Below are 26,311 nucleotides of genomic sequence, written 5' to 3'. Positions count from 1 at the left end.
ACTTAATTATCAGCATCTGTGGGATTATATCTAGCCACATCTGTAATATAATAAACAACATTAGAATTTAGAAATTCTACCAAATCCACAAACAATTTGTGTCTACTATCACACCCAATCTACTGTTATCTCACCAAATTAATACTTTCGTGCAATTGCCAATTTTCTGCATGATCCATTTTTTCCATAATTTGTATCCCTCGAACTACATTTTTCAAAATCATCGACCCACCCCTATGTCATTTTTTACTATTGTCTTAACCATACCTCCACTGACTTATCCTTTAAGTCTTTTAACCTCGTGATCGAGCTCCACAACTTGTTTTCAAAAAGAATCTACCATCCACTTTTTGCAACAAAGGCCAAAGCAAACAACTTCATATTTGTCATGGCCTAGCCTCCATTTTTTTTTGGAATTTATAATCTTTCTTACTTCACCAGAGACAAACCTCTGTCAGTGGTGCAACACTTGATAAAGGTTCTATTATTAGTTTTCGAAGAGGCTCAAAGTTTTTTCCTGCTCCGTTTATTGAATATTGCTTCAGAACATTGATGAAAAATAGAGGGTGGGTCCTCAACAAATCTAAAAAAGCATGGGTTAACATCAATTCTTTTATTTCATGTCTTCCAGTCTCATAGAAACTTTTTGATGGGACATTTATCTTAATCTTAACACAATATATCTTTATCGAAAGTTTACTCGTTCTACATTTACATAAACACTAAATGCTTTAAACAAATCCAGCTTCAGGGCGTATTGTAAAGGTGGCAGAAATACACAATCTCAGTTAATAAATACAAATTATATCGCTGATATTTTTAAATTGATATTTATAGATATGTTGTAGTCATTTATCATGCCTTCAATATCTATACAAATAATTATAAGTGGCATATCAGCTTTCATCATCTAACATCGGTATAAGGATTGGGCATTTTTTTGGACATGAATCACATCGCTGCAAGTAACTTTCCATTTCTTAATTGCAGACTTAGAAAGCTCTTGAATACCTTATGAGGTAAGCCTAAACCATATCACCATGTTTCAAAGTGGGGTTTTGGATGAATGATTTATTTGCCCTTGTTTCATGTGAACTAATGTGGTTGTTGAAAGTCAATGCTGAGAATTAGTTGAGTCTCCTTGGATGCTTGTAAATGTTCCTGAACTATTCACATCTTAGAATTACAACCGTTATAACTCTATCCATAGCACATGCATCACATTCAACATCACTTAATCGTTTATAAATTATGAATCTTGATTGTATGTGGATTACCTCATTCTTATCCCATTTAATGTCTCAATAAATTTTATTATTTTTATTTCCCCATAAATTAGCATTTCTTTGATATCTACATCATTTGGAACACACTCCATATCAAACACCCTATCAAAATAGGTAATTTCAACACTGGTTCATCCCTAAATGCTTTCTTCAAGAAGTGAAATATTTGGGTCATATTGTATCACATGAGTGTGTCAAGTTGGATCCTAAGAAAATCAATGCCATGAGGGAATGGTCAGTTCCCAATACCTTGAAGAACTTAGAGGTTTCTTAAATTGGCAGGATATTATCACAATTTTTTCAAGAATTATAGTTAAATAGCATCACCTATAACAAATTATTGAACAAAGAAACATATTCTTAGACTAAAGAAGCAACCAAACACTTTTGAAATATTTAAAGAGGATGTGTGTACAACTCCAGTCTTGTGGATACCTGACTTCACAAAAAACATTCATTGTGAAGTGTGATGCCTCATGCCATGGCATTGATGCAGTTTTGAGGAGTGGAAGTATGGATTAAAAATTGGAGTTACATCCACTTCATGTGTACATCCAGTTATCCATGTTTCTTGCATAAAGAAAGTAATTGGTGACAAGCTCCCAGTCTATACTATTCTACTAGAGATTAATAAAGAAGGGAAAATAATACTAGAACTAAAAAAAATCTTGGAGGAAAGGAATATGCAGTTGAGAAATTGAACAATTACGGAGCACCTCACCAAATGCAAAAGCCTACCAGTGGAAAAAATGACATGGGAAGATGAGTTGTTCATGCAAAAACACCCACAAGTTTTGAGGACAACACTTCTTTGAGTGGGAGGAGCATGTTAATCCTTATACAAGTCCCATGTTAATTGTAAAACCCTTATTAATATCTAGATATTAAGTAATTACATTCCTATTGTTATGTTGTTATGTAGGCTAGAACCTCTTATTGTCCCATTTTAATATAATTGTACATTTTGTCTAAAAAACTAGTCTTAAAATCATTAAATATTATCCTATACATTATATTCGTTGTAAAAAAATCTGCTTCAAAAAATACTATAATTAATCATTTTTTTCACACAAAATACCTAATAAATAATATTCAAATAAATTAACTAACATCCATCCACACTACCAGGGATGGAATTTGACGGGCATTTTGCCCGTCATAAGGCTTTTTGAACGTATTTGACGGCTGGAATTTGTCCATGCCCGTTTTGAGTGACGTGCCTTGAAGAATAAAAAACGTATTTTTGACGTTTGGAACTTTTTCCAAAACGTTCTTACGCCTAGGGTTAGAATTTTTCGCTATTATTGGCTATTCGAATGATGTCGGCGGGTAATTGCACATGCAGAGCGTCAGAAACTTCAGAAACTTTTAAAAATAAAATAAAATAACGTTTATAATGATTTAAAATTTTACGACTTAATATTTAAGTCAGAAAGGTTATCGACATATGTAAATAAGTTATGTTGAAATAGACAGCTAGGCATTATAAATCACAGTGACAACCAATGGCATCGTAACAACCAATCTGAAAAGATCAGAGGAAAATTGCCTTTTCCTATGTACTCGCTAAGCACGACCAAGATGATGTTTTAACCTACCTTGTATAGACTCTCAGCTGCAGCGTGAAACTCTTGGCTGCATGAGGCAAGTAACTCATTGAATTGTGAATCTTGCCCAAATGTTGGAATCTTTCCCTGGACGATTTCGGGGATCTTGCATGCAATTTCCAAGTTCCCAAACCCAACGCATTGCGCATTGCCCATTCCTGTTTTCTTTGTACAATCGAGTTCATGATTCACACTCTCTCTCAACGCATTGCCCATTCAAACTTACGCCTGTTCCCCAGGCTCCAGCTCAAGATTGGCTCCAAGGCCCATTCAAACTTACGCGCGTCGCCCAGCTCAAGATTGGCAACTGGGAGGAAATTACAAATTGGTGCTTCACGTTAGTGATTGATTTTTTATTTTTCAAACACTGTGGGTTTACCCTCTAATTGTTGCTAGCTTTTAATTTTTTATTTCATAAATTTCACAATAGATTTGGATATGTGTAATTACTCACCGCTCTTTAAACATGGGTTTATCATTATGGAGAATATGGTTTCTTGGAGATTTAAATTCTTTTATGAAATGATTGTCGATTGTTTCACTGTCTACAAGTCTCTCCCAAAATTTACTTAATACACATTATTAATTTACTTTTTTTTTCCGAAAAAAAAAAGCGAACTTTTATTGAAGAAATAAAAAATTACTTTGCATATGCTTCAGCATCTCTCTATGGACTGTAACACTGCTTTTGCTATCCAACAAAAACGTCCTACCTTCAACAAAAAAACCAGCTGTTCTTTGAATGAACTGTTGTAGACTGTTTTTTCCTTCTAATCTGTTCAGCGATAAACCGTGACATCCCTTTCAAAAAAGGGCAACAGAACCATCATAAAAGACGGGTCCATCAAAGACATAAGCTTGGATCTGCTCCCTTGTATTGCTAAGCTTGTAAAAATAATCCATTGCTTTCTGTAAAATGGCATGGTATTGCACAAATGCAATTACAGTCACAAATACATCATCCTACGACAGTAAAAGTTATTGATGCAAAGATCATTTTAAGTAAAAATAAAAGAAAGATATTAGCTTCACTCTAGACACTGAAAATGTCTTCTGTGCCTAGTACCTACGAATCACGATCTTTGCATTTTAAGGTATAGTAGTTGTTCACATCATGCAGGTAAGTTAACAATGTGATGCAGCTCCGCCTCCAAGTATTTAGTATCTTGCATGCAAGTTAAGAATGTGATACAGCTCCAAGCATTTACTATTTTAGCTGTATAATAAGCGTAATGTAAACGGGAAAAGAAAATTAACTATCACGGAGATATAAATGATTTCAGGCATGGATTGAAGAAATGGCCGGCGGCCGCTTATGTGAAATCTATTGATTCCAAGCATGTGTTGGAGATAGAAATGGCCGCTTATTGCTAAGCTTGTATAAATATCGATTTCGCCTCCGTACATATTTATACGGTTGGCTGGTACGTAATTAATAACTTCTTCGATCACCAGTTTGGAAATCAAAATTTAGATGCCCAGGTTGCAATTGAAAATAATTCCTTCATAAGTGCAGCCTTTTCAAAATTTCGATTTTTTCCATGAAAATCATATAAAGCATAAGATAAAGAATAGAATCATGACAATAAATTAAATAAAGATGTAAATTATTCTAACAGCTATATTGAAACAATTACATTGGTCTAAATTTAAAATCGAATCAAAAAATATTTATATGGTAATACAATTAATCAAATAAGATATATTTAATATATTATTTTAATAAATAACTATGTTTGACTTAGAGTAAAAGATAGGAAAAAACTAATAATAAAGAATAAAAAAGATATAATATAAATATATTTCAAATATTATTCTAATATACCAATTACCTTTGACTTAGATTAAAGGGTTTCTTGAAGGGCAAAATTTTTAATATAACGTTTCTTGACGGGAAGCATAAGGACCCAAAACGTCAAAAAAAAATTGTATGACGGGTAAAGAGAAATCCAAATTCCAACCCTGCACACTACTACTAAAAAATAAAATAAAATAAATAAAAATAAAAAATCATTCCTTCATCTAATTACATACGTCAATCAAATATATTTCCTCTACGTTTAACAAAGGAAACAAACAATTCATTATAAACTTTTCTATTACTTTATTAGTTGTTATTTTTAATGATGTTTTTCAAATAGTTAAATTGTTATGTATTATCTTTTAGAAGTTGTTATTACTTTAGTTGTTATTTTTAATTATGTTTTTCAAATAGTTAAATTGTTATGTATTATATTTTAGAAGTTGCTATCTATTATATTTTAGAAATGAAATGAATATTATGCATTTCAAAAGCTTTTAGGTTTCACATACTTTGTTAAAGCTCATGTGGAATAAACCTTTTGTATTTATTATTGTATTATTATAAATTTTTAAGAATGTATGGTCAAATTATAATTTATTTTATATAAAAGAATAATTTAAAATAAATATTTTTTATAAATATAATTTTCTTTGTTATGAGGTAGAATAATTTAAAATAAATATTTTTTATAAATATAGTTTTCTTTGTTATGAGGTAGAGAATATCATGTTTTGCTAAGTTTACTCGTCTAAAATTTTGTGGGGAAAAAATCACTTATTATGTTAAAGGTTGGTGTAGTATTAGTTGGATGAGATTTGGAGATGTTGACAATTTAGATACGTCTAAGTCCTAGCTATTTAAAAGTCACAAAACCTAATTCAAAAAAATTAAAGATAACTTTCTTAATAGATAATATACTGAGATTTTTTGGAAGCTTTTCATGTGGATTTTTCCGGTCTAATTTCTCTAAAATCCTGCACAATTAAAGTGCCCTAGAGAAATTTTTCAAAGTGCTGAATCCATATATACAATCAAAAATACCAGTTTAAATAACACAAATCAAGATTTCGCCTCAAATTTTTCCACCAAATTTTTGTACCAAAAATTCAAAAAATCCAAAAAAAAAAAAACAATTACAGATGAATTATTTATTTAGGATGGTCATGGATTCGTTAAAGAGAGACTGGCCCATCCGAATCAAACATTGTTTGTACCTTTATTTGAATAAGCATTTTATAAATATTTCCGTGCATGCCACAAATTTGTTGACACCGTTATTCCGATAGACAGCAAGCATTCTTTCTGTATATACAATTTGACCATAACCATCTTAGGAAATTAAGTGAAAAAGGACGGTATATATATATGCGCTGCAATCTATTGAACGCTGCGTCGTACTCATTGATTACTCCTTAATGGAATAACTTTTAGTTCTCCCATTTGTGTCACAGACAGTAGGATACCTGTTGATAGATCAGCTTCTGTGGACTGGGGGAATCTTTATCGAGCGCCCTTCAATTAAAAATTTGAGTTGTCCTATTTCTGTCGTCTACACGACGACGTTACACCATTAAATTCAGTACCAATCCATCCTTCCACATTACAGAGGCCCCTTATCAATGAACTTTGCTTCATTGATTAAATTTGAATTTTGCTTCATTGATTTTAGATTCAGTTACTCTGGTTCATGGGTGCATAACCTGCTCATTGTTTTTCCTGAATTTAAATTTTGCTTCTTTATCGTGCATGTCTTACTGTTCACACAGGCCTTGCACAGGTTCAAATGGCCTCGTCAATAGCAATGAGCTTACACAACAAGGTACATGCAGCCCCAAATCTCTCTGCAGCTCCCAACACCCAAATGCATCCAGTCTACGAAAGGCTAAGGAAGCACTTCTCATACTTTGCTCCAAACAAAAGTTTTCCAATCTATCTGGAGAATGCTGGCGCAAGCCTGTGCCCCAATGTGGTCATAGATTCGATGGCTAATTACATGAGATCTATGTATGTTCAAATAGGGGCTGGATATGAGCTTTCCATGAGAGCAAAAGAGGTGGTGGACTCTGCTCATAAATTCATGAAAACATTTGTGAATGGTGATGAAGTTGGAGAGGTTGCATTTGGGTCTTCATCTTCACAACTCCTAAAAACTCTCAGCCATTGTTACCTCAATGTCCTCAAGGAAGGGGATGAAGTGATTGTTCATGAGGCTAATCAAGAAGCAAATGCTGGTCCATGGGTTAAACTGGCAGAACAGAGAGACCTCCCTATCAAGTTTTGGAAGGTGAATGAGGATTTCAGCTCAAGCTTGGACTCACTTGGTCGGCTCTTATCCACTAAGACAAGAATTGTAGCAGTAACCCATGTTTCCAACGTCTTGGGAGAGATCCTTGATTTGGAAAGAGTGGTTAAATTTGTCCGGGATGAGATGGGTTGCAAGAGAGCCATAGTGATTGCGGATGGAGTAGCCTTTGCTCCTCATCGTGCAATCGATGTAGAAAAATGGGGTGTGGACTGGTATGCTTTTAGCACTTATAAGGTATGTGGCCCTCACATGGCTGTTTTGTTTGGCACCCATGATGCTTTTAATGAAATCAAGGATGAAATGCCCAACTTTTATTTCATTCCCAATCATCATTTCAGTAGCAAATTTGAGCTTGGATGCCTTAATCATGAAGCCTGTGCTGGGATTCTAGCTCTTCAAGAGTACCTGCAGCATTTGGCAAAAGAAGAGGAGTTGGCCTTAAAATTGGCTACACATGGGGAACAACCGAGTGACTTGGTGAAGGAAATTGAGAAGTCTGTTTCTGCTCCGGAAGTAGGTAGTTCTTCCAAGTTTTCTAGAGAACTCGTTGAAGCTGCATTCCGAACTGCTAAACTGTTAGAGGAGCCCCTACAAATGGCATTGATCAACTATCTCATGTCTAGATCAGATGTTCGAATAGTAGGACCTGCCAACGGAGATGGAGAATGCAGGGTTCCCACCATCAGTTTTATCCACATGAATAAGAAATCCTCTGCTATTGCCCAAGCTCTTTACAAAAGGGGTATTGCTATTAGGAATGGACATATGTATACTCACAGGCTCATCTCAGCTTTATGCTCAACTGGTCTCCTGTTCACCAACAATGTGAATGAAGGGGTAGTGAGAATTTCAATGATCCATTACAACACCCCTTCTGAGGTCACATATCTCATCTCTTGTTTAAATGATATTCTATGAATATCAGATAAGTGAACCTCTGCAACATGCCGTGTTGGGCCTCCTATCAAGGGCCATCACTCTGCTCTGAGATCAGTTGCTCATTTTAATTTTGATTGAAAAAACTACTTGTTCTTCTCTAACGGAGTTTGTATTTGTAATTACCACCACAGATGCATCAAATGTACTTTTTGTTAGAAACTCGTTATGCACATCAGGTGCAATTTAAATATTCACAATTTCTGTGGGACATGTTTTTTCGGTACACCAAGACAAGTTTTCTTCCACCACATGCTACTAATATTAATTTCCTTGCAAAATAGGTTACAAGAGAACAACATCAAGAAATTTGTATGCCACTTATATAGTTACATATTGGCTGTCATAGCCTGTGTGCACTGTGAATTATCTGGTTTAAAGTAAATAGAATCTTTGTCCCAGAATTTAAACGAGAGTATGTTTGACAGAAACAGAATTAAGCAAAGTCTTTCTGTACAAATCACATAAGAGAAATTTTTGGCCAATGTGTTTCGAACCAATAAGTGTGGTTCATCATCAGGAAAGACTTTACTTAATTAGTTATGGATCACAGAAACCTGAATATACAAACAGAATTATTAATAGATTTATGCAAATAATTGTTAACATCTTTGCATCCTTGCATTATGTTATCTTCTAAATTTTTTCAGTTAGTATGAAGGAAATACAAAATAGAATTAATATATATATATATTATTAAATAAAATTAAAATATTAGTGGAATAAAAAAACATATATATATATATTAAAAGTATTATTCATATTACAATACATAATGTTTATGCTGATAGGCATGTTTATTTTGGAATAGGGTTTTCTAAATTTTAATTTAATTATCCATAATTATATAGATAGTGTTTATTTTGGATTAAGATTTTCAGAATTTTAATTTAATTATGAATAATTGTTCCATGTAGTGATTTAATCTATATGAAATATTATTAGTTGTATTCACAAATTAAAGATTGAGATTTATTTTAAAAGTAATTATGTCATTTTTATCATTTTAATTATAGTGATTAATTAATTATATCCATTAATTAAAACAATATTATATCAATAAACATCATATTAAATTATCTTTTTTTTGGCATATGGTAATGATAAGCTGTAGTCTTGTAAAAAAGTCTATGCACAGATTAAGAATCTCCATGGTAAAGATGGGGATGTATATGTGTTTAATTCATATATTAATTTTTTTTATAATCAATAATAATAATTTAAAATAAAATTATAATTTAGTTAATTACAATTATTTTTTCGATTGTGGTAATGTGTGATACGTAATCAACTAAGTGCTTTGATGCTTATCATGGATTGATGCCTATCAACGATCTAGATTTATCTAAATAGTAATTCCACCCTTTATGGGTTTTAGTTAAATTGACTAATTAAAAAAAAATCATATAAACATCTGCCATATGAATATGTGTTATGGTTTTTTGGACATCCGGTATTAGTAATTTTTTATGATTATCTTTAATTTCGGGAACTGTGAGATGTATCATAAGATGTGTGTTTTTTTTTTGTTTCTATGTCTATAGGCATTTACTATCTATTAACCTTATATGGCTATGCTACTATTACAACCTATTATGAAGGAGACATGTGGTCCATCACATAAATTTAGACATGTAATTTAATTTTCACTTTTTACTGTTACTTTTTTTAAATATTTTAATACGAGCATTAAATAAGATATTTGAGTATCTATGTTAACTAATATATTTCAATATCAACTTCATAAATCCCCCAATGAGCATGGTATATGCTAAGGCACAAGTATAAATACTTCACGTGGGGCAGAACTAGTCCATCATTCCACTCAATGGAGAGGGGAAGCATGGTTGTCCCACCCTCCATATGGCACACATCCCTTACAATGATAAGCCATGTCAACTCGTAATAGGTGATATCATTAGTCCATCAAGTAGGTATGTCAAAGGCTCTAGAAATGGGGAAAAGTAACTTTGTTCATAGAAGGCTTGTTGGTGATGGCATGCTTGCTTTGAGCACGCAGATCCTTACTTCCCTTCTGCTAACCTTCTTTCCTTTTGCTATTATTTCTATTTTACATTGGGGGGAAGCCTAAGTCCGCCTGACCTAGCCTCATCCTGGACTCCACTCCCTTGTTTGTCATTGTTCTTTTGTCGATGCTAAAAGCCACTCTTTTTCCTTCACTATACTATGGTGACACTCACAGGATTTATGTCTAGTGATAGACTCTAGTGGTTCTAGTAGAATTGGCAGTCATGATGGGGATTCTCTCCACACTATTATATTGTTTCCTTGCATCGGGACTCAAGTAACCATCTTCTCAATTTTGTTTTGCACCAAGTGCTACCTATGTTGGTTTCTTTGTTTGACTTTTTTGGAGGATTATGTTGGTTTCATTGTGTTATCTATGTTGGATTCTCTGTTTGGATGGTGTTTGGGGGCTCCATTTCCTTAGGTTTTTCTTTCCCTTACCTCCCTCACTTTCAATTCTCCCTTGACTCCCTTTCACTCCCATATGTCAAATCACCTTGAGCTATCTACACTTGTGGCTCTTCTACATCTTGGTTCCATCCTCCTTTGCATGCTCGCTCAACTAGCTCTTTCTTTTCTTGGGGCAGTATTGTGTTGTCTATTACTTATGCTTTCTTACCTTCATAGCCATGATGCCTCGCTAGTGAGCATGTAACCATAGGGGTGCCTCCAACATATTCGAAGGAAATACTTGTGGAAGACACTGGGCTCATCTTCTTGCCCATTGTTTCCATACTCTGACACCTAAGCATATTTAGCTAGAACTTGATCATGCTTCCTCAAATCCAATGGTTGATCAAGATGAATTTTTGAATGCTAAAATTATATATTCTATACCATAATGGATCCCTAACCTAGGACACACCAAGGGAAGACAAAGTTTACACCTTTGCACCATAGAGTTACAGATACTTCCACTACCATTGGGACCCAAACTTATGCTTTAGATGCTTAGATGCTTAACATTTACTACAATTTCCCAGAATTAGGCCTGTGGCCCTACAGTATCCTAGCAGAATTGTCCAATGAACCTCACTTCCCAAAATATTGTAGTGACCAAACCTCACTGCTTTTGTAGTGAACAGATCATATATTTAGTAACAATAGAGAACGACATGTGCTTCCTTGAGTAAGGGCCTCATTGGCCACTATTAGTATTAGGTGCCTCAAGGACGACCTCTCACTCCATGACGTTCTATCCAAAGGATTCACAAGAGAAAATAAGTGACATGAATGAAAATTTTAATAGGAATGTGGACAAGGGTGTTGAAGGTGTCACATAGGGTATCTAGGTTTCGGTGGTCTACCCAATTATAGTTTCTTATATTATACTTAAAGTGATATGTACACAAATTATCCCTGAATAGATTCTAATTCTTCAAGGCCAAGATAGCTACTTTGGTAAAGGACAATTCTTACTTGATGCTTTTGGTGGACTCTTCAAAGGTATGCATTGGATGCATCCACACCAAAAGAAGGTGATAATATCTCAATTGGCTCCCTTGAGTATTTTGTCTCCTATCTCTAAGGGTTTTAGAGTGGGTCGTGAGAGTATGGTTAGTGGCCGATTTGATGGGAAGTCTATTCGATCTTCTCCAAGGGTGTTAAAGGTAGGGAAGGAAATTGAAGCTTTAATTGTTTTTGGTAGTATAGGCCCTAGTTTAGGGCTTGGTGCTAATTGAGTTTTTGTCATCCAATCCATTATTAAGTGTTGATGTAAATGATGATAGTTGTGCTTGAAAAGAAGAGGTGGATGAGGGATAGGTTAGATATAACCTAAGATCAAGAAAAGAGGAGATTTGTGATGTGTAAGGTAGGGTGGAAGGGGGCTTAATTGAAGGTAGGCGGAAAAAGGGTGGTTACGGGGATGGAAAATCTCATATAACCCTACCCAAGAAGGAGGTTCAATCGAGTAAGAAATTGTCCATAGAGGAGGTTCTTAAAGCAAGCCAATGCCTTAGTATATGTTTATAATGATCGTTCTATCTTTAAGTTATAGGGGTATGGGTCAGTCCTCAAAAGATTCAAGCCCCAAAACCCTAACACGTTTGCTACAAGAAACTATGGTTGCAAGTGGAGAAACATAGAAGATGGGAGTTTTTTTTTCATATTCTACAAGTAGATCTAGAGGGCTGATCTCTAGCTTGAATACGTATTCACAAGATTCGGGGAAAGAATTCACAAACTTAAATGTGTATGCACTATGTACAAACAAGGTCACCTTCTAGGATAGGTTCTTTAATTCAAGTGTGATGGGTCACCCACACACTTTTTTATGGGTGATTTGAAATTCTCTTTGGGGAACTCTAAAATATGGGGTGAAGCTACTTTAGTGGATCCCTTGTCAAATGATTTCATTAGGAGGCTATATGAGTGCAGTGTTTTTGTGTTGCCCCAATTAAGTTAATGCCAACTGGAGGAATAAAAGAGTGGGTGCAAAATTAATATTTAAAAGGTTGGATAGGTTTCTATTGACTGAAGGATTTTGACTCAACATTTAAGGGTTATAGAAAGGCTTGGTACATTTTGGGATTCATATTATTTTCCTATTCTTTAGGAGAGAGTTGTCGGGGATGAAAAAGCCTCTAGCCCTTTCAAATTCAATCCTCAACTAATGGAGGACGAGGTTTTGTCAATTTAGTAAAGTATTGATGGGACTCCTTTGAGAGCGCATGGTATGGAATCTACAACAATTCCATTTGAAGCAAATTTAAAGCAAATAAAATTAGTTGTTATGAAGTGGGCTAATGTGGTAAAGATGAGAATAACCTAAAGGAGGTTGAGAGTCCACTAGAAATTTTATATTTTCAAGAGTTAGTCAATGTCACTAATGAGGATCACAGCTTGGGTATCTGCAATGGAAAAAAGGAATATTATTGGATGAGAAGGAAACAACATAGAGAATCAAAAGCAGAGCCATATGGTTAGAAAAGGGAGATGGCAATTCAAGATTCCTCGACTAGTTTGCAACCATAGGAAAAATGTTAACATTGTATGGAATGTTTGAGAACGTGATGAGGAAATTATTACTATTTTCAAGGATCTAGCCCAATTAGGTGTGAATCATTTTAGTGATCTCTTTAAGGAAGAAAATAGAGTTATCATAGTTGAGGTAGTTAAAATGGCTACCTTCTTTCCCATCTTTGCATGTAAGGATGATTATGTCAATTTGATGGAAGCAATATCCAAAGGGGAACTTCAAGAGTTCAAACATTCTTTCAAGAAATTAAAGTGTCTAGGACCATATTGATGTCCATAGAGTTTTTCCTCAATTTATATGAAATGTTTGAGGACCTTTTGATAGTTTTTAAAGAATCTAGATAATTTGGTAGGATCTTGCTTATGTTTAATGCTACTTTCATTGCTCTAATTCTTAATCATATAATCCTTTAAGATTGGACGAGTATAGAACTATCTCCATATGCAATTGTATTTCTAAAATTATATCTATATTATTCCAAGAAGGGTGGACACTTCTTTGTCAAAGACAATCCCCGAAGAGTAGTTTGGGTATTTCATTGGAAGACAAACTCATGAAGTTGTGGAGGTACCTCACGAAGCTTTCCACACTATTAAAACCAAAAAGATCCTTACTATGGTAATCAAGGTTGATCTATCAAAGGCATACAATAGGTTTCGCTAGCTTTACTTGAGATTGATGCTCATTTATGTAAGATTTAACCTCAATTTTGTGAATTGGGATATGATTTACATTACAATAGTATCTTCCACTGTCCTAATAAATGGCTTAAATTCATATTTCTTTAGACATAGAAGGAATCTTAGACAGGTTTGTCACTTCTGCCAATAGAAAAGGCTTGAGTAAAGTGCTTCTTGAGGCAAAAACATCAAGGATTTTAAAGGAGTTGGAGTGGGAAGGTCTTTACATATATCACATTTACTATTTATAGATGGCATTCTCCTATTTTGTGATGGCTCTTAGATGGGATGCATGAGCTTAGGAAGACATTGGATACATACCATATGGCCACTCAAATGATGGTTAATTTAAGGGAATTCATCGTATCCTTCTTGAATAATTGTGATGAGGATAAGAATCAAATTTTACAATTGTTTCCTTTCTCTAAAGTTGAGTTTGAATCAGGGACCAAATATTTAGGTGCTTTCTTAAGACTACTCACTACACAAAAGACAATGGAGGTGAATGATTTATGAGGTCGAAAGAAGACTTTTTATATGGTATAATAGGTGGGATTCAATGGAGGTGTATGGCCCACAGGGCGTAGAATAAATAGTGATGGGGTGTATTGTTAAGTCACTCTATGATGTGAAGGTCACCGATTCAGAACTCCATGGAAAAAATCCAATCAAGGGCTGGTGTGGCCTGGATCAGGTATGATTCCCAAGTGATTTTGACAGCTTAGATGCCCCTAGGTTGTGGTTTCTCAAGCCAAAGGTTAAGGCTATAGTCATCTCTAGAGGACATAGACAACTTGACAAACCAAAAAAAAGGAGGTGGATAATTTCTAAGGTTGAAAGAAGACTTTCTATCTGGTATAATGGGTGGCTTTCTTGGGGTGAAAGGTTAGCACTAGTGAAATTACTATTAGAAACCATTCATATGCACTAGGTGTCTTTGTCTTCTATTTTCGAAGGTGTGCTACAACAAAGAGAAAACTTAGTTTTAAATTCCTATGTGTTCCAGATAGTGAAAAGAAGAGCTTTCCTTGGGTATCTTGGAAGAAGATTGTAGTGCCCAACGAGATGGGTGGTTTGGGTATTAAAAATATCCATCACTTTGCAACCACCTTAGCTACCAAATGTGTATGGAAATAGTTGAATGGAAAGGATTATGATGCAAAGTGGTGAGGCAAAAATGTTGAGAAGCTATCTATAAAGGATTAGATTAGATCACCAAGAAAATATTTCCATAATGCATTTTTTATTTTGCGTGTGTTCTCTGATTTTTCCATTTATTGGGAAATGGCTAGTTTGGAAAGTAGGGTTGACAATAAAGTGAGGCTAGTAAATGGTCCTTTGGTAGATTGTGATGAAAATTTCCCCTAGGGAGATGGTTGAGGCTTCAAGAGCCAAATGATTTTATTATTTATACCTAAGCGTCATCATGCGAATTCAACAATCTTGAGGCAAGGGTGGTTTTATGTTGATGCTTTGGGGTTTGAATGTGAAGAGGGCCAATAATGGAATCACTCTTGTTATGCTCTAAAATATAGCCATGTCAAGATAAAGGATGATAGCGTTGAGCTTATCTATTCCAAAATCTTTTCAGGGGTGGCTATATTACAAAACTTGGTTATAAACTACTTTTGTGGTAAGAATTCATGCAGGATCAAATATGGTGGTTCAAAGGGATTTGGATATTCAATTGCTCTCTCAAAGCAAGAAATTTATCATCAGTTCTCAGAAAAAGTTCCAACTTGGGAATTTATGCAAAAAAATACGTTGGAATAGACCCAGCAAATGCCCTCCAAGAAAGGTAGGTCATGAAAATCTCTATGGTATGCATATTCATTGTTCTTTTGTTGGCTTAGTTCTAAAGGAAATTAAACTCCTAAAAGGGCTCAAGAATGTATCACAAGGTCAAAATGCGGAGGAATCTTTGAACATTTGGATTGAGTAACCCACTTTTACTACTTATATGGCCCTCAATTTATCATTGTCTGAGGCATTTAGTTAGCCAGAAATACTACACTATTTGAAGATAGAATCACTCCCCCCCCCCACAAACCCCAAGGGTTAGCTCAATCGGTCAAGCCGGGGCCTCACCAATGGGAGGTCACAGGGTCGAAACCCGAAAGCTCTTGGGGTTAGGCCAGTCAATAGGCCGAGGGGTGTGACCCCCTTCGGGTGGGGTCCACCCTAGCGTTGTTCGATCCTAGACGTAGCAGACCCACTAACCATGGCTATTCGTGAACTAGTAGTGCAAAAAAAAAAAGAATCACTCCCCCACATCTAAGTGCTTCTCAAAGTTTGCCAATCCTAAAACATTTTAAGCAAATGAAAACCAGCGAACCTCCAAGGGTGGTGGTGGATGAAATTTGATAAGTAAAGAGCCTTGGCCTACTTTGATGGGGGTTGCCCGAAGTGATCCACCTATAAGAGGGCTTAGGAGGATTCTTTATTTTTTGTATTCATGTCTTTAAATTCGAAGTAGGTGCAAGTAGGAGAACAAATAACAAATTCTTTGGATTCTTTATTTTTTGTATTCGTCTTTAAATTCAAAGTAGGTGTAATAGGAGAACAAATAACAAATCTGAAAAAATGGCTAAAAATATTGGTTCTAATTATTGAGAAAGAATGCAAAATTCAAATTATGGGGATTAAAAGTTACTAGTTGAAAGGATCATGTATCTTAAAAAGATTATCTTAAAAATTCGTCCATCTGTGAGGAGATACTAAACAATAAATGTGTGATTAATCAAGTTTCCTTTAACAGCGTACATAGAGAGAACAGAATTGTAAATTCATTATCAAAGGTTTGCTTGCAGTAGGCAACAGGTTCTTGGCTGCATATGATCCGGGACCCTTTTTACGAGTCTATGCTTTAAACTTGCACTGCTATTTAGATAGGCTTGTTGGTTTATGTTTATTTTTATTTGGAAGTTTTATATAATGTAATGCTCTTTGTACATGACCTTTAGATGTATTCGAAAACTTTGTAGAATTACAAAGATTTTTTACGCTATATTTAGATAACTTCCAGTTATTTATGGACATGGGGTATAGGCAAGGCAAGGCATTGGACCTATTGGATGAAGTTTTGACATATGTAGTGATGAAGTAGTACAGGGAAAATTTGTGAATATGTATTGAATGTCGGATGAAAAATGTAATTTTTTTAAATTAAAGAACATGTGATTTTTTTCCAATGAAAAAAATGGTATATGTGGTTTATAAACACAATGTATATTGCTCATAGTATTAGCATTAGCACTTCTCTAATACATACTCCATACATGGTGAGTAAAACGAATCATGTTCCAAGAAATGTGTTTGAAAAATGTTTGATCGGGCTCTGAACAGATAATTAATATGAGGTAATGAATAGCACATTGACAATATGATGCAATTTTGATGCAACTCTCAAAACAACTTGCCCCGAAAGAATTGTTGCCAAAAGTTATATGTTGGCTTCAACAAAAATAATCATTTGCTAGCATCTGGGCTTGTAGTAAAGATTCATCCTTCATCCTTCCCATATATTTACTTCCACTATGACATCCTTTTTTACTTCTCATGTGTATTATTTATCTTACGCTATGCACAAAACATTAGAGCTACATGTTCATTAACTACATAATATTTATTTATGTGGCAAGTGTCTTCCTTGCACCTACAAACCCACTTTTCCCACATTTCACCTTACCCATCCACTTCACAACTAATCCTCTACACTTTTGCTTCTCAACACACAACTAGATGCTCATGCATCATCAAGGCATATCCTATACCGAACCAATAATGTGTATTTTATGCAAAGTTTGAAGGTATGCATGCATATGTTGACAACATTGATCTCGCCATGAATTTGCAGTCGATAGGTTGTACTCATGTTGAACGAAGTATAATTCAAATGGATTCATCCAAATCAAACACATGCCTAGTATTTAATGTATTCGGGTCAGGCAAACCAATAAGGTAATTAAACATACCTATTAATAGTTTTGTACCTAAGTTACAGGAAACGTGGGCAGAGGGTCCGTTTCCATATGGTATGGCCCAGAAACACGTTTCCGGTCGTACTGGCCCGCTTCTTGAAGAGGAAACGTGGCCAGTACAACCGGAAATGCATTTCCGGGCCGTACGTTGGAGTTTCCTCTTGTAACTTGACTTTTTCTTGTATTTTTTTTATTTTTTCGCTTCTAATTTTTTATTGGGCGACTCAAATATCCTCTAGATGCTTCTAGATATCTCTCAAGTTTTCGCTTCTAATTTTTTATTGGGCGACACAAATATCCTCTAGATGCTTCTAGATATCTGTCAAGTTATTAAAAAAAAAAAGAGTTTTTTGAGTGGGAACAGCAGAATGTTCAAGCCTATCGCCTTAGTGTTGATAAGTAAAAGTGATATTCTCCCTTATTTTTCATTTTCATCTTTTTACTTAAATTTTTAACATACCATGAAATGACTCAAAATGTTTGAGAGTGGTTTCGCCCTCATTGGATTTCATATGGAGCAAGTAAAATTTTAGATCTCACTCAAAATCCAGCAGACTTATCTGGTTTTCAGGATTTCAGGATTGGGGGGATTGCAATGTTTCCATCAGATTTTATCATGTACTAGGGTATGGAACTTGTATTTAATCAAGAGAACCAAGCCCTCTATGCAGGGGAGACTCCCAATAATCAAGAGCATGTAGGGTACTAGGGTATGAAACTTGTATTTAATCAAGAGCACTAAGGTCGTTCGACTATGTAGGGGGAGACTCCCAATCAAACACGAGACAAGAAATTAGAAATTTCTTGTGGTTGGTTTTGGATATTTCTATTTTCATTATGTGATGATTCATGAGTAAATTTGATGTAAATTTAAAGACTTATAGTTTATGCATTGACAATTGACAATTTTATCATAATGTAATAAATTAGAATGTATAAATATATGCTTTATGATTGCACATATTTCTTAAATGTCTTAATATATATACATATATATATATTCAGGTTTTCTCGTTTCCAAAATTTGGGAGGTCACGTTTCGTGTACTCGTGCCCATTTCGGAAACTCGTACCCGTTTCCGTTTCATGCAACTTAGTTTTGTACCAACAAAACTGTTATGGTCGTAATTAGGCATTGCTCGTAAGCGTGTTCCTTAGAAAGCGGATTGCAAAGTTTTATGTATCCTTACTAATACAAGGACGACATATAAAAATTTAAGGAAATGTTTATTTAGAGCCCAAATATTATGGTTATCGGAATCAATATTTTGGTTTTAAAAAACAGACGAAAGGAAAATGCATAATAAACGCAATATATTATCCAGTCATCGGTCAACAATATCCAATTTCACGATTGATTCTGCGCTATCAAAATGAGAGCAATCCCCGAGCATTGCCAATTATCACAGTCAGCAATACTCTCCGACTTCGATATGATCCCTCCTAGGTTCTCAAGAATGAGTTCCTTTACCCTTGTAAAGGTGGACTCCCATCAATTAGTAATAAATTATTTGATAATACGAGTCCCTACCACCCACCGTAGCCTGCTCCAATTCATGATTCTACTAGCATTATATAATTTCAACATATTAAATGTGTTGAAAAAACTGTAAAAAATTTTGCAACTGTGAAGCTCTCTCCAATTCAAGAACTTAATAGCGTTATACTTTCAACATAATATAAAATGTGTTTGAACTCGAGTAAATATTTTGACAATTATGAAATCATTTCAAAGCCTGAATGTTTATAGGACGACAAAGTTCAATTGTTTGATACTGAACAAGTGTCAGTAAATATTTTGGCATTTATGAAGTCCAATGTTTAGTTGAAGACTACCAAAGTTCACTTGTTCGACACTGAACAATCCTCTGTTTTCCCCCTACTTATCATGTCAAAATCACTCCCGGGTCATTTTTTCTTCATAAACCACAAGTATGTCGTGGCTAATAAATTTACCTCGTGTATATCTATCATTTTTCAAAGCCTTCACAGCACCTGCAGAGAAGCCCTCCATGTCTCTTTACATCATACATCCACTCTCTATTTACATCGAACATCCACATCGAGAAGGTTGGCAACATTTTCCCTTTTTAAACGTCTCGATTCTCGGTAAATGCAAAAAACTACCAATAACAGTCACCAAATCAAAGCAAACAATTGGCAGATGACTAAAGACTAACTTCCTCTCATTGTGCCAAAAGCTCTTCTAGAGTCATGAAGATGGCATTAATCACTGTGTATCAAGTACTATCATTCTTGACAGCCTGTGAAACTGGTGTCCCTAAACCTCTGTATGAAATGTTTGAAACATTTACAAAATTAAAATGGAAGCCATTAATATTTACATGCAAGAAGACAATAAATTATTAATATTACAGATTCCGTAGTAGCTGAAAAATGTACGACTGTTGAAACACACCTTCAAGACGGGATTGTTCAATTAAATGACTACAAGATGTTGACTACAAATTGCATAAATAGACAACCATCCCAAACTTTGTGAAATTCTATATTTTAGCTTTCCTTCGTAAATGTCATGCAACTCTAAAGAAGTTAATTTTGATGGATGCAATAAAATGATAAAGCAATGTGTGTATGACACGATGTTCTTAAATTTATTTACCATACGACTCGAATGTTCGTCCAAAAACAAATTGATTTAAGTAACTCGTTTAAATATAATTTGAAAAAACAGCAAGATCAGCTATTGATATCCCCAGGATAGAGGGAGATACAAACAGTTAATACAAAAAGGGCACACTATGGTGACTCAGACCTGGGAAAACATGTCAGGTACTTATTACAATGCTCCACAAAATCATGCCCGGTAGAAGATCCAGAATCTTAGAAAGGTTCTCTTGCTGGAAGTTTGCCTTCTATAACACGGTCTGGAACAATCAATTCTGGGGGAAACTCCCTAACAACACCCAAATGAGAATCATAGTCATCACTCTGTCTAGCTAGTTTCTTCCGCAGCACCTTATATGCCTCAATTTCATCATAGCTCTTTGCATTTTCTCTTGCATGCATTTCTGCTAAGCTTTGATAATTTAAAGCCGATTGTGAGATGAATTCAATCTCTTCATCGGTAAGCTTACGTAAAAATTTTGCAGGATTCCCTGCCCACACCTGGCAAAAGAGGCAGAAATAATTTAGACCACATATGAAGTTTTTGAAATAGCCCTCGCAACTTTCCATCAAAATACTCAGCTTTGTATACTGTAAAAGTTCCAATTTTCATTTAAGAGTGGTTATATATATATATATATATATATATTTTTTCCATTTAAGAGAGACTATATGTATATGTATATGTGTGTGTATAATTTCCATTTAAGAGTGTACTTCCATTGAAGAAAGGTTATGTGTGTGTGTATATATATATTTCCAAGAGAAAAACCATTATATTCAAAAATTGCATATACATGTTACAACCCATGAAAGGGCTGCTTAGGCCAGGAACACCTTCCAAAACTGCTTACCCCATTGCAGGCCTGAAATAGGCCTTCCTTTAAAACAGGAGAAGCTTAAAAGCCCAAAACCCATAGGAACTATTATGGACATAAAAAAACATTTGTGTTTGCCAGCATTTTAAAAGCGCTGGATTCAACAGGAGAAGTTTTAAAAACCCAAAATCCTTGGGAACTATTACAGACATTAAATTAAAAAATAAAAAATAAAAACATTTGTGCGTTTGCCATCCTTTTAAAGGTGCTGGATTCCTCCATTACATCCTCTTCTGACATTACTGTCAAAAGATGGAAAATAGAATAAAAAGAGCTATATCCCAATGTCCGTAGCCTCAGAAACTTTACCATCAACGGATTCCTTCAGACCAAAGAAGCCTACAGGAAGTGAAAGAGCTTCCTTGGAGAGCTTATCCGTTTGCTCATTCAATTCCCTGAAGATGTGTCTGAAGGATGCCCACTCAAACAACTGTAGAGACTCCAGAGTGATCTGGAGGAGGGTTCTAAGATGCAGGTAATCCACTGAAATGCACGTGTTTTCCCATTTGATAACCAGTTGGAAATCTTGAAGGACCTACGAGTTTTTGATTGCTTTATCTTTTGCAACCACCAACAAAGCCCAAAGGGAAAGGAATTCAGCCTTATTGTTTGATCCCCTACCAGGGTCATATCGAACATGGACATAATGATTCTGGGAAATGAATAAAACAACACCAACATCACATAAAAGGGGATGACCCTGACTTGCCCCATCAAATAAATCCGAAGGGATGTCATTTTCCAGAGCTCGAATAACCAGATACCTGGGTTTATTGACATTTGGTTCCACCAAAAATTCCTTGGCAATTCTTAAGACAGATGCAGCTGTGACTGCATGCGGGATATCAGAAGTCCTGAAAAGACTGGAGTTCCTTGCCCAACAGATGAATAACACAAAAATGCAGGGAACATCTTCATATTGGGATACAGACTTGTCCATAAACCAGGCCCTCAGGCACTCATTTAGAGTGGGCTTGTGCCAAGAAACAAAGAGATGTAGAGCTGATTCCTAACCAGATTTACACAGCGAGCAGCGGCTGGGGCCTAACCCCTCTTTTGGCAATTACCTTAAGTCAATGACCTGTTATTTAAGGTTATGAGGTTAATCATAAACAGATTTTACCTTTTAGGGAGGCATGTAACTTCCACAACTGACTCCACCACCTCTGAACGGCCTCTGTGAACTGATATTTGTGCCAACTTTTGTATCCCAGCTTTGCTGTATATTGATATGCCTAACCCCTCTTTTGGCAATTACCTTAAGTCAATGACCTGTTATTGAAGGTTATGAGGTTAATCATAAACAGATTTTACCTTTTAGGGAGGCATGTAACTTCCACAACTGACTCCACCACCTCTGAACGACCTCTGTGAACTGATATTTGTGCCAACTTTTGTATCCCAGCTTTGCTGTATATTGATATTCTCCAGTGCTCGCATTCTTAAACCAGCAGAAGGTGTCTACTTCATCATCCCTTATCCGGATAAAACTGAAGATAACTTGTCTACAAAGTCCTTCCATTCCTCAGCTTGTCTGCCAGATAAACCCAACACTTCCAACGACTCTCATCCAGCCCGACCCAATAATTGTGGAGACTGGGCCTTAGCATCGGCCAAAACAAATATAACTGTGTCTTTCAGAGCACAAGACTAAATCCTTTGAAACTCTGAAATGCTCCTCAGCTCCCAAACATAGATCCTCGCCAATCCTGACATTAGCACCATTACCAATTTTCCAAATGACCCAGTTGCCGACTAGGGGAAAAGAAGAATCCACCAGCATTGACTTGTTTGGAATCCAAAACCAACCAACCATTTTGATATTTTGTGGTTACTTCGATTTCATGACTCGGTCCCAAAGAGCATCATTTTGTGTGAACCTCCATAGGCTCCTCACTGCCAAGGCTTTTGCAAAGAGGCAAATGTTCTTAATCCACCAATCCCGAGAGATTTTGGGAAGGCCACCCTGCTCCATTTAGCAAGAGGGATGCCCAAGACACGTGAACCCCACCGCCCCTCTCTCCCTCCCTCCCCAAAGAAAATGAAAATTGGCCTTCTTGATCTTATAGATAGAAAGGATTTGGGGACCACAGCTATGGAAGTCCAGTAAACCGGAATACTTTCCAATACTGATTTTAGCAGCAGGACCAATCTACCACCCCTGGAAAGGAATGTATATATCCGTATGAAAATTCTTGCTTCCATCTTCTTTAGTAGCCAAGTCCAATCTGTGATCCAATATCCATTGGGCTTTAGAAAGAAACCCAGATATTTGAAGTCAGATTCCAGAGTTTTCCGCAGATAAGGGAAAAAGTCTTCAAGGTGGAAGGGTCAGGGATCCTGCAGACCTGACTCCTGAGTTAAACAAACATGACTTATCCCAGTTTATCTCCATTCCAGTGGGGCTTTGCATAACCGATCCAGAATAAACCTGAGTGCCCTAACATCCTCCAGAGAGCCATTAGCAAAACAGAGAACATCATCAACAAAGAGAATATGGGAAATTACTTTACTAGCAGACACCGACACTCCCGAGAATGATCCACTACTTTTGACCAGCCTAATAAGTTTGCTCAGGGCTTTTGCTATAATCCAGAATAATAAGGCGGATGGAGGACACCCCTACTTTGGTCCCTCTAGAGGCACAGAAGAAACTGGACAGAGCCCCATTCATAAGAACAAAGAATGAAACAGATTGTATGCAGCCAATAATCCAATTTACCACCGGAAGAGCGAACCCATTTTGACCAAGACTAATCTTAGGAAGGTCCAGTTAACCTTGCCATAAGTTTTTGACAAATCAATTTTTAACAACAGCTGCCTTAAGAAAAGTCTTTTGGTAGAAATCACATCAGAGAAATTTTTGGCCGGCGCATTTCGAACCAACCAATGTGGTTCATCATCTGGACCAAATGAAGAGGCAGACCATGGCAAAGGCATAAATAGAGAGCAGAGACCATAATTTCAAGTAGCGGCTATTTTTGAAAAATAATATTTAAATTATGATATTAATCTATTAATTTATTAAAAAGAAATATTATTAAGTAACGACTATATTAAATGGCTAGTTTTTGAAAAATAATATTTAAATTAATTTATTCAAATCAGATATTATTAAAAATTTCTATTAATGGGAAATAATCGAAAAATATAACTAACCAGAATCAAAAAATCAAAGTCAAGAATATTTAAATTATGATATTAATTTATTAATTTTAAAAACAAATATTATTAAGTAATGGCTATATTAAACGACTAGTTTTTGAAAAAAAAAATATTTAAATTAATTTATTAAATCAAATATTAATAAAACTTCTATTCATGGGAAATAATCGAAAAATATAACTAACAAGAATAAAAAATTCAAGGTCAAAGTCCAAACGAGGGAAGCTAAGTTGCATGAAACAGGGAAACGGGCACGGGTATGAAATGTGACCTCCCCAAATTTTGGAAACGGGGAAAAGCAATATATATATATATATTAGGACATTTAGGAAATATGTGCAATCATAAAGCATATATGATACATTCTAATTTATCACATTATGATTGAATTGTCAATTGTCAATGCATAAACTATAAGTCCCTAAATTTACATCACATTTACTCATGAATGATCACATAATGAAAATAGCAATATCAAAAATCAGCCACGAGAAATTTCTAATTTCTTGTCTTGTGCTTGATTGGGAGTCTCCTCCTACACAGTCGAACAACCTTAGTGCTCTTGATTAAATACAAGTTCCATACCCTAGTACCCTACGTGCTCTTGATTATTGGGAGTCTCCCCTACATAGAGGGCTTGGTTCTCTTGATTAAATACAAGTTCCATACCCTAGTACATGAAAAAATCCAATGGAAACATTGGAATCCCCCCAATCCTGAAATCCTGAAAAACAGATAAGTCTGCTGGATCTTGAGTGAGATCTAAAATTCTATTTTCTCCATATGAAATCCAATGAGGGCGAAACCACTCTCAAACATCCTGAGCCATTTCATGGTAATGTTAAAATTTTAAGTAAAAGTTTTACTTTAAGAATTTAACATTACCATGAACTGCATATAAACACTAGGGCCACAGGTTTGAACATTAGGTTGCCCCACTCAGAAAATTCTCTTTTCTATAACTTGAGAGGCATCTAGAAGCATCCAGAAGATATTTTAGTCGCCCAATAAAAAATTAGAAACGAAAACATTACCAAAAAAAAAAATACAAGAAAAAGTCAAGTTAGAAGAGGAAACTCCCCCATACGACCTGGAAACGCGTTTCCGACCATACTGGCCATGTATCCTCCTCGAGAAATGGGCCAGTACGGCCGGAAATGCGTTTCCAAGCCATATGGTACGAGTTTCCTCGTTTCCGTTTCGTTTCCAGCCGGAAACCCCTCCTCCAACATTTCCTGCAACTTAGGAGGGAAGTCAAAAATTATAAAAAGGAGTCAAGACCCTAACAGGGACAAGATCATATAATAAATAAAAATAATTAATGGAAAATAAATAAAATAAAACAAAAATATACACAAGTCAAAAACATATATAAAAAATAGAGAAAAAAAAAAAAAAAAAATATATATATATATATATATATATATTCAAAGAAAAGTAATCAATAAATAAAACAGGATCAACAATAAAATACAGTGCTGAGGCCCATTAAACAAATAACAAAAATACTAAAAGGATTTAAGAACGAATAGGATGATAAAATACTTAAGAAAACACGAAGGATCAAGAATATAAACTCTAATGAAGAATAAACCAACAACAAATACTATAAAAAGGACACCAATACCTACACAGATAAATAAACAAACAAAATAAATCCCAAAAAGAAACCTAAAAAACTAGGAGGACAGGACAGGGACCCAACTTCTACTAATAATCCAGCCATCATCTCTATTCAAATTATTGGGTCTTTTTTCGATTTCTAGGGCCTCCCTCAATTTACGATGATGGAAATGACTAACCCTAGCAACGACTTGGGCCTCCTCAATGTAGATGTGATGCTTAGATTTATCTACATGCTCTGCCAAAGCGAAGTAGCGGGTCCTCCCATGCTTGATGTCAGCAGCATGATCACGAATCCTTTGTTTAATCGAGCGACTAGTCTCACTAATGTAGGAAGTCCCACAAGAGCATGGGATAACATAAACACCCTTCATATTCTTGGGGTCCATTGGGTCTTTCACAGATCTAAGGG

General features: G+C 35.4%; 2 protein-coding genes across 3 annotated transcripts in view; one reads left to right on the top strand and one right to left on the bottom strand.

The window, feature by feature from the left end:
• Positions 1-6,405: 6,405 nt before the first annotated feature.
• On the top strand, positions 6,406-8,061 carry LOC149219942 (aminotransferase-like protein FGM3). Its single transcript, XM_089382695.1, has one exon. It carries the CDS (start codon positions 6,481-6,483, stop codon positions 7,918-7,920), a length of 1,440 nt encoding a protein of 479 aa, XP_089238821.1. The 5' UTR covers positions 6,406-6,480; the 3' UTR covers positions 7,921-8,061.
• Positions 8,062-20,182: 12,121 nt separating this feature from the next.
• LOC149219941 (gamma carbonic anhydrase 2, mitochondrial-like) overlaps positions 20,183-26,311 on the bottom strand; it is a 258,423-nt gene continuing 252,294 nt past the window's right edge. For both annotated transcript variants that reach the window (XM_089384571.1, XM_089384570.1), the window contains exon 5: positions 20,183-20,734. In XM_089384571.1, coding sequence (XP_089240697.1) covers positions 20,450-20,734 — 285 coding nt within the window. In that variant the 3' untranslated portion in view covers positions 20,183-20,449. The remainder of the gene's footprint in view (positions 20,735-26,311) is intronic.

The sequence above is a fragment of the Pinus tabuliformis genome, chromosome Q (genome assembly GCF_031772625.1).
Source record: "Pinus tabuliformis cultivar Carrire ecotype Pingquan chromosome Q, CPIR1, whole genome shotgun sequence".
Classification (NCBI taxonomy): Eukaryota; Viridiplantae; Streptophyta; class Pinopsida; order Pinales; family Pinaceae; genus Pinus; species Pinus tabuliformis.
Note: the sequence above shows the minus strand (reverse complement) of the source record. Positions and strands in the feature narration are given on the sequence as shown.